The sequence below is a fragment of the Capra hircus genome, chromosome 26 (genome assembly GCF_001704415.2).
Source record: "Capra hircus breed San Clemente chromosome 26, ASM170441v1, whole genome shotgun sequence".
Taxonomy (NCBI): domain Eukaryota; kingdom Metazoa; phylum Chordata; class Mammalia; order Artiodactyla; family Bovidae; genus Capra; species Capra hircus.
The window spans coordinates 29713015-29722175 of NC_030833.1; the positions used below are offsets into that span (position 1 = coordinate 29713015).

Below are 9161 nucleotides of genomic sequence, written 5' to 3' on the forward strand. Positions count from 1 at the left end.
AGTGTGCCCCCACCCCTGAGACGCGTTGCCCAGGGTCCCGAGCGCGTGGGAGGGGCCCCGGGAGAGCGCGCCACCGGGGCGGCCTGGGAGCCCTGGAAACAGGCGAGCGGGAGCCGGAGCGGGGAGAGGTGGGGATGGGCTCCCGGGATTCCGGCGTGCGGAAGCCCAGTTCTCCGAGAGGCCCGAATAAGCTGGACAGGGTCCGAGAGCAGAGGGGCTGAGGGGCCTGGCCCCACGCTGTTTTGAGTGTGACCCCAGCTGTTGGTGAAGATCCGGGACGTAGGAGGTATTTGGGGGAGGAGGTGTGTTATGCCTGATTTTGCCTGCTTTGTCTCGCCAGAGCAGAGGTGAGGGAGTGCTGGTGAAGAGTTGGGGTTCTCGGGAGCCTGTTTGGTGGTTGAGTTTGAGCCGGACAGCCACTCCCCGTTCCTGTCTCGGCTAGACAGTCTGTGGCCAGAAAATATCCAGGAGCCCACGGGCGCCCAGCCTGAAGGGTCCCAGGAGTCAGGAGGTGGGAGGAAGGCCCCAGTTTCCCCTGGGGTCAGCAACTCTGGAATACAGCAACCTGCAGGCACTGAAGGTGCCTCTTAAAGACGCAAATAGAGGAGAGACCGCACCAACTGAAAATGGTTTAGGCTGGGAAGCTCCAGTCCCGGCAGGAGGGGAGGGAGAGCCAGACCTACCCAGGTAGGAGGAGCAGAATTCTGCGGTTGCAAGAGGCCATTTCCGGATTTCGATTTCGCTTGGCCCGGTACTGGATGCCGCCGCCTGCACAGGCAGGAGGCCCACTGCAGACCTGACTTTGAGACCAGAACTTTCTCCCCTTGACCCACACACTGTCAGGGTCTGGCCTGGTCACCCACCCGGTGGGTCTGGAGTTGGGGTAGCCCCTCCACCTTGGAAGTCCTTTGGACTCAGAATCCTCCTCTCCTTCCCAGATCCTGCTTAAAGAGGAGCACAGATAGGGGTGGACAAGCAGTGCCCCTTCCGCACTCAGCCAAATTTCCTCCTGGGCCTCCTTGGGTTGGAGGTTGCTGTGCTTTGTCCTGTGATATGGCAGAGCCAAGAGGGCAGTCTAGGCCAGGATAAGGGCTCTGATGGTTTCCATAACTCTCTTGCCCTCAACCACAGTCTGGGTGCACAGAGCTCTGCATACACGAACAAGCCCCACACCCTACTCTCTTCCAGTTTTCAGCCACAAAGTTCTCTCACTCTTCCACCGTAAAGAAAGAGCCCCCTATGTCCCCACTCCACTACCCCAGGATGGCATGTTTCCCAAAGCCTCTACCACCTAGCTTCTTCCAGAAAACCAGGCTTAAGTCAGTTTTGTATATCCTGACATTGGTCTGGTAGGTGGGGGACTAAATATTATGGGGAGTGTTGTGTACTGTGGCTGCTGTCCCGGCTAGAGTGGTCTGGGGCCTCCCTGAAGGTCCCGGGGAAGTCAGGTTTTCAGATCCCTCCTAAGCCAGGCTAGTCTGGGAGCTTGGAAGTCTTGCTTCAAGCACCACAGAAGATCCCGGTCCCATTACTCATAGAATGCTCTAATCTCTGCAGCTTGCTGGGTAAGGTCCTAGGACCCCAAACTCCTAGCAGATGTGTATACCCCTACAATGGATCTGCACACCCCACCATCATGTACACCAGCAGTGTACAATTATACCCACTCACACAGCACCATACACACTCACCGCAGGGACATGTCATCCACAATGATCCCTACTCCCCATTAATTCACTCCCCCAATTATATACAATCCTAGACAAGTATCACTCATACAGTGAAATACACCTCTAACATGATTACATACATACAGTTATAGATGATATATAACCATAAACATTCACACATTTAACACAAAAATAGATTCATAATAAGAAACTAATATGTACTATCACAAATATTAGCCCCTGATTCACTAACAATCACAGATGTTGGTGAGTGATTATACAACTACCCCAAAAGCCACATTTACACATGATCACACACATACCAATACAAGTCTGTATATATAATGGTAGTTTCGATTCACAACTGAAGCAAAATAAGCACACACACCTGCATACAAAGTTACACACTTGAACACTTATTATACAAACATTCATTGCCAGTATAACATCCTGATTGCCCACACACACAGTGCACACACGTAACTCTCACTTCCAAAGACAAATCTTGAGCACTAACTGTTCCGGGAGACACTGGCTCCCCCACCTTTTCTCACTGCTGCCTTCTCTTCATTTCTCCTCCTCCTCCTTTCCTCTCTCCAGAACCTGACAGGTCCTGACCCCAAGATGTCCTTCAAACTTAAGTATGAGGGGCTGCCCTGGCTGCACCAGCTCACACCAGACCCAAGTAGCTGCAAGGTGCTGGGCTCAGCAAGGAGCAAGCAGCCTTGATTTCGGATTCAGAGGGTTTTATTATTTTTTTCACATAAATTACACAAGCACTTTATAAAAAGGTTACACAGAAAACACCTTATAAGTGCATAACTTAAACCCCCCCTACGAACAGGATCTGGAGAAATAGGCTTTTTGTGTGGAAACCTGCCTGTGCGTACCTGGGTGCAGCTAGGGTGTGTGATAGGGGTCTGGTAGGCCAAGTGACGCTGTTGTGGCTGTTGTGTGTGTGATGGTGTGTCACAGTGTGACTGTGGCCTTGTATTTGTGAGAAGTGCCATACTGTTCAGAATGAATCTGAGCCACCCCTGATCGTAAGGGCCAAGGGAGTGAAGGCTATGACCCTGTGTGTGCAAGACACTGCCATAGGGCCCCTGTGCGTGACTGTGGGGAGACACCAGGAGGGACAGTGAAATCACCTCCGTGTGGGCGGGCTACTACGGGGAGTGGAGAACAGAGAGGGCTGTCTCCCCAGGGTAAGTTCAAAGGACAGCTCATGCTGTCCTCTAGGGGCCCCACCAGCTCTTCTTCCACCACCTCTTCTGCCTCTCAGTCCCACGTTAAAAATCAGAATAAAATAAAATAGACGCTAACGGAGGACTCTGAACAGTTCCAGCAGGCGCGGGACCGCGTAGGCATCTGGGAGACGGCGGCGCGTCCCTTTCCTGCGCGCTCTCTTCTTTTCCACCCAAAAGAGAACGGCGTCGGCGCGAGCGCGCGGGCCGGTGCGTAGGGGCGCCGCGATCCCCGGAGGCGTGCAGTCTGCGGCGGAGAGCGGACGAGAGTCCTGGCTCTCGGGGCCTCGAGACCCCTTGGCTGGGCCCGGGTCTCGGGTCTCTCAGAGAGTAGCAGACAGGCTCACTCGCAGGCCGACGCCACGGACGTGACGCTGGTGATCTTGGTCGAGTCGTCAGACCACGGCTGCAGGTTCTGCAGGGCGAAGAGCGAGGAGTTGTGCACGCACAGCGGGTCCGCGGGCAGTGGCTGAGCCAGGCTCTTCTGGAAGGCCTCCTGCTGCAGCTGCAGGAGGATGCGGTTTGCCTGCTGCCTCTCGGCCTCACGCTCCTCCGCAGTCTGCCGCCTGCACCGGGGACAAACCGTTACCCACGCTTCGGGTGAGCTCCCGGGAGACCGCCTGGGAGAGCGCAGCTCCCCTTCGCGGCCCCCAATTCCAACTGGGGGCCCTTGGAAACATTCCCCTATCTTGAGGGTTCTGACTCCGACAGAGACTGGAAACCACAAAAGTAGATAGGGTGTACTCTGGGGGAACTGTAGGGAGATCCGCTAGGCCCAAGCAGTTGGGGCTCTCTGGCTCCAGGCAGGGCCCACACCCTCACTAGCCTTGGAAGGCACAAGCAGGGCTAGGATGGCATTTTGCCTCTCCCCAGACTCGAGGAAGACCAGGAGCCTTCCCAAGTCTGAGCGGTCTCACCCTCCCCATCAGTCCAGGGCAGAGGCAGGGACCGGTGGATGTGAGCTGCCATGATGGACCTCTTCACCCCCTTTCTCTCAGAATCTCTCCCAGGCTTCCGACCTCCTGCGCCAAGCCCTGGGCCGGCCGGGATTCCCGCCGGACCGACTGGCTTCCTCCGAGGCGGTCCAGGGAGGCGATGACTCACTTATTCCATTTAATGCCTCCCCTCCACCCAGTCAACTGAGATCAAGCGTCTGTCTCTAAGGTGGACAGACCTAATGGGAGTCCCCGGGGCCTCCAGAAGCAATTTGTAGGCGATCGATGAAGGCGAGCGAAGCCAGCGAGAGGGCCTCTCCCAGCAGCGGACGCCGACCTTCTTCTCGCCGCCCTTTCTTGCCTTTTAGCTCTGTCTCTCCTCTGCCCGTTCTTCCCTGAATTTCAAACTATTTCTCTTTCTTTAGGCTTTGTGTCTTTTCCTTTGGTTTTTCTCTCGCCCCACCCCTTTCCTTCTCTCAGAATTTAAGGGAATTTGTTTGAAACGAAAATGAAGCTTTCCGTCATCTATTGCTTTTCTTTATTATACATACATAAGACTTCTTCGCCACCAGGGAAGTCCACTCTCTCTCTGTTTTATTTTCTCCCTGGGTGGGTTGTTTATCTTTGCCCCCACCTTGTGTATCAGTTTCTCTGAGGCTGCTATACTATTTTTCTCTGTGCGCCCACCCCAAGGGCTTGCCTGACTCCCTCCCCTAGGCCGTAGCCTCGGATTGGCCTTGGGAACCCGAGTGCGTTCCCCCCTCCCCCCTCTAGTCCTTGCTCCCTCCCTAGCTTTCCAGAGGTCTGAGCTGCGTCCCCCACCCCTTCCCCAGCAGCAGGAATGTGGGGAGAGGGGGCACAGACTCGCGGGGCAGTGGCTTCCTTTGTGGCCACGGTGGCGGAATCTCAGGCAGATTCCTCGCCTTCATTCAGAAAAAGAGGAAACTCCAATTCCTTCCTCCGGGCCCAGGCCCTCCCTGCCCGGCGCCGGGGACTTCGCCCAGACTCTCTTGCTCTCCCGCCTGAGACCTGCGCTAGCAAGAAACTCCCGGCGTGTGTGGAACCCAGCAGGCGGGCCAAATGTGCGGGAGGATGCAGGGGTGCAAAAGGGTTCAACCGAAGAAAGCGCCTGCTTGTGGGGAAAACGAGTGTAGCTGTGGGTGTGTGACGGGATAAGAGAAAATGTTTCTCTCTTACACACACATACCCATCTGTTCCTGATTGATCCCCCTTTCAGTGGGACCCTGGGAAACCCCGCCGCAGGCGGCGCAGATTGATTTTCCCCTTCCCGGGTAGGGGACCCGCTGCGCCCAGGCCAGGCGTCTAGGGAGGAGGGAGACAGCAGGGACCGGGCTCGCGGCCTGGGGCCCCAGGCGCTCTAGCAGGAGCCCCGGCTGGGGCGCAGAAACCGGGAGCATGCTATTCTGCCTCTGGTCTCCAGGATAGAAGAGGCATCTCTGTACCCGTAAGTCTGCGCAAACAAAAAGTCCCTCAGGACTCGCTGATCTCGGAAGCCCAGACGGCGTAGACTGCTTAAATCCAGACGTATACCCCAAGCAGCGGCAGAGACCAGCCGCGTCTACAACCGCACTGAGTGTGCCGGCCAGAAAGCCGGAAAGCAAAACAGCAGGGGCTCTCCGGCCCCATCCGGTGATCGGCCACGGTTGCTTTCCACTCCCCTCGAGCCTAGCAGAGCGGTCCGCTCCTCCGAACCAGAACCATCGGAAGGCAGGGATCGAAGGAGTGTGAACTCCCCAGGAGAGGCCTGGAACCAGAGACTGTACCGCCCAAACCCGCCAGCTCACCTCCACTTTGTCCGCCGGTTCTGGAACCAGGTTTTGACTTGCGCGTCGGTCATTTTGAGAGCCTTGGCCAGGGCGGCGCGCTCGGCCGAGGCCAGGTACTTCTGGCGGTGGAAGCGCTTCTCCAGCTCGCAGATCTGCAGGCGCGTGAAGGACGTGCGCGGCTTCTTCTTCTTGGGGGGCGTCCGATTCTGATAGGGGTGACCTATACGGCGTGTTACAGTGAAGGGTGAGAGGGCCACTGGAGCGGGAGAGACAGACAGACGGCAGAGGCAAGCGGCAGAGCGTCAGGAGGCGTCCCAGGCCCGACACCCCGCGAGTCAGCAAGCCCAGCGGCTAGACCCCAAAAGCAGGGCTTTGGTCCTCCTGTCAGCCCTCAGCTCCAAGCCTGTGGCCTGAAATGGCCCCCCACCCAGCGGCCCGCCAGGCCGACGCCATGGGCTCTGCCACCACAGAGGCCTCCCTAGCCGTGGGCTCCCATATGCCCATCAGACAGATGCAGTCTTTTTGAGGGGCATGTCCAAGGCGAGCTAAAGGTTGCATTCCCCTCATAGTCCCAGGCCTCCAGCCTCAGAGAAGCTGCCCAACAGTAAGAGACCTTCCTTGGTCAAGGCCAGGAATCCTGGATCCTGACCTGAGGCCTCCATTACACACCAACATACAGACACATCACATACAACAGGGGACAAATTAGAGCTCTACAGACCCAGACAAGCTGACACACAGACAAGCACAGGCACAGAGACAGATGCATAAGGTGACAGCCATAAGCTCCTTCTGAGCCTTCTTTAGGGCTGAAGCAAGGTTAGGGCAGGCTGTGGCTCCCCTCAGTGGGCTATGTGGAGCACCTTTCCACCAGTGGGTTCCCAGTGGTTCCAGGCTGGCAGTGGTGGTGGTGTTCCATCAGGGCCCTTTAAGATTAGCTTGGCCTGGCTGGGGGAGTAGGACAGGGCACTAGGCTCTGCCTCCCCAGGAATGAGAGGACTTGGGCTGGGTCACAGGGGCCCTTCTTGAAGCCCACAGTGGAATGGATCTTCTGCTTTCCTCCACCCCTCTTTGCCACTGACCCAGAATCTGGGCCAAGGTTTCAAGGCTGGAACACGACCCTAGCCCAGGGTCTAGTTCTTAACTGCCTATTCCCCTTCTACCGTTGGGCCCTGGAGCCCGAGCCCCACGGGAATCCCACGTCGTGGTCGATCTAGGCAGCCGCCTGTGCCTCCTGCTTCCTCTCTCTCTAAGGCCCCGCCGGGAACCCAGGCTCAATTCAGGGCTGTTTCCCAGCGGACTTGGGGGCCTGGCCTGGCCTGGCGGGAAGATCGCAGTCTCACATCCAGGGAACACTAGGGGCGGCGGGAAGTGAGGCGGCGTGGAAAAGGACCCGCGCAGGAGCAAAAGCTGAGTGCCGTGAGCGGAAGCAGGAGCGGAGGGAGCCGAGGCAGGCAGAAGCAAGGCGCAGAGCAGGCAGCAGAGAGGAGGGCAGACGGCCACCGCCGAGTGCGTTATCGTCCCAGGGGTTCTTTCGGCTGCCGATCGATCACGGGCCTGGCCGGTGCGTTATTCACGCCAGAGGAAACGAGGCTGGGCCCAGAGCGGAGGACGCCGAGCCGGGACAGAACGAAAACGGAGCGGGCGGCTCAGCCTAGTCGCTGCCACTGACCCGGACGGGGCCCGCAGTCCGGGAAGAAAGGCCGGCCAGCTCTGCGTCTTAACTCCGGCTCACGGCCTCTATCGGGTCGGGTAGCGCGACGGGCACTGGACCTCGGAGCGCAGTGTGTGTGCGAGTGTGTGTGTGTGTGTGTGTGTGTGTGTGTGTGTGTGTGTGTGTGTGTGTGTGTGTAGGGGAAGGAAGGTGGGGAACCTGTTTCCCTTGAGTCTGATTCTGGGATTCGCCGCCTCGGCCAGACAACGTCTGCCAGGACGGAAGAAACAGCTTGTTCACCTCGCGCCCCTTTCTCCAAGATCCCTGAGCCCCAAATGCCGGCAGAAGGTAGTCCCGAAGCTACAACCCCTTCCCTTCGCCTGACCGGCCCAGGGACTCCAAGAGGGGATCAGGCAGAACTTCTCAGAGCAGGGGGTCCTGTGGGAGAGACGGAGAGGGGCCCAGGCTGGGAGAACTCTTCCAGCGAGTCGATTCCGCGAGAGAGGCGGCGGGCGGCTGAACTTGGGGGAAGCACCCAGAAGAGCCGGGCGGCCGGGCGCAGAGGGGGCTGCAGGGAGCCCCGGGGCGGAGGAGGGGTAGAGGAGAGCCGGGGCCGCGGCCAGGCGGGGCGCGCGCGGGCCGGACTCACCTGTGAACCTGTCCTTTGTGTATCTGCGGTTACTCTCCATCCAGGGGAAGGTGAGGCCGGTGAGGTTGTTGACGCCCGGGACGGCAGGCACGGAGGACACGGTGGGCAAACCGGTAGCCAGAGGTTGAGGGTGGGCCACCGTTCCAGCTAGCGGCCTGTGCGCAGGCACTCGGATCACTCCCGCAGCACTCAGCGCGCCCCCGCCGCCGCCGCCGCCCCCGCCGCCGCCGCCACCGGGACCGGGGCCGCCCGCCAAGGCCATGTTCACGTTGTAGGAGCCGGCCAGCGGGCCCATGCTGCACGCGCCGCCGCCGCCGCCCGCCGGGCCACCCGGGCCACTCGGGCCTCCAGCGCCATAGGCCCCCGCGCCCCCGGCCCCCGGCCCGGCTGCGGGGCCCCCGCCGCCGTAAGGGTAGGCGCCTCCAACCAAACAGCCAAGGCCGTATTCTCCGTCCTGAAGGCGCGAGGAGGGCCCCATGCAGCCGCCCTGGTCTGGGCTGTTGAGGATCTGGTCGATGCCAAAGCTGATGGGCTCCGCGTGGCCCGGGTGGAGATGGTGCGGACCCAGGTGCTCCATGCTGGCCCCCGACCCCGGCCCCACGGGGGGGGGGGGCCTGGGCGGTGGCACTCTCTGTGCTTGGCTCGGGGACAGCGCGCGGCGGCGCGGAGGCGGCAGCGGCTCCTGGCTGCGTGGAGACTTGGAGGCGAAGTGCGCAGAAGGGCTAAAGTGGGGGGGGGGAGGGGAAGGAGAGAGGGGGCGCGGTATTCTTCCCCTCTCCGGCTGCTCCTTCCCCTCTCCGGCTGCTCGGTCGCTGTTGACTCTGGGACATCAATCACCGGGCGAAAAAGCCCGGTGCGAGCTAGCCTCTCAGTTTCGGCCGGGTCTCTCCATTGGCTGTGAGCGGAGAGGAGCGGGGTGAATGACAGCGCGGGGGAGGGGCGGAGAAGGCGAGAGGAAAGCCTGGAGCGGAGACAGACGTAGGAGCCAGAGACGGAGGGACTGAGCCCGAAGCTCAGAGAAGTAGCTCGGGAGGAGAGGGAAGAGGCGAACCAGAGGCTTCAAAGGAGAAAGAATAGGAGGCTGGCATTCCCAGAGACGGATAGACAGATGGCCTCAAGGAGGTGGAGGTCAGAGCCCTCTTCCCCGCCTGGCAGGAGCCACCCCCTAGCTTAGAATTGGGCCAGAGGAGCTCGCCCACCAGACCTGTGGGGAAGGGGCACC

General features: G+C 59.6%; 1 protein-coding gene across 1 annotated transcript; it reads right to left on the reverse strand.

Annotated features, from left to right (window-relative positions):
• On the reverse strand, positions 3258–8760 carry TLX1 (T-cell leukemia homeobox 1). Its single transcript, XM_018041133.1, has 3 exons — positions 7940–8760; positions 5655–5856; positions 3258–3480 (listed from the first exon to the last, which is right to left on the reverse strand). The coding sequence occupies exons 1-3, from the start codon at positions 8514–8516 to the stop codon at positions 3258–3260; spliced, it is 1002 nt and encodes a 333-aa protein (XP_017896622.1). The 5' UTR covers positions 8517–8760.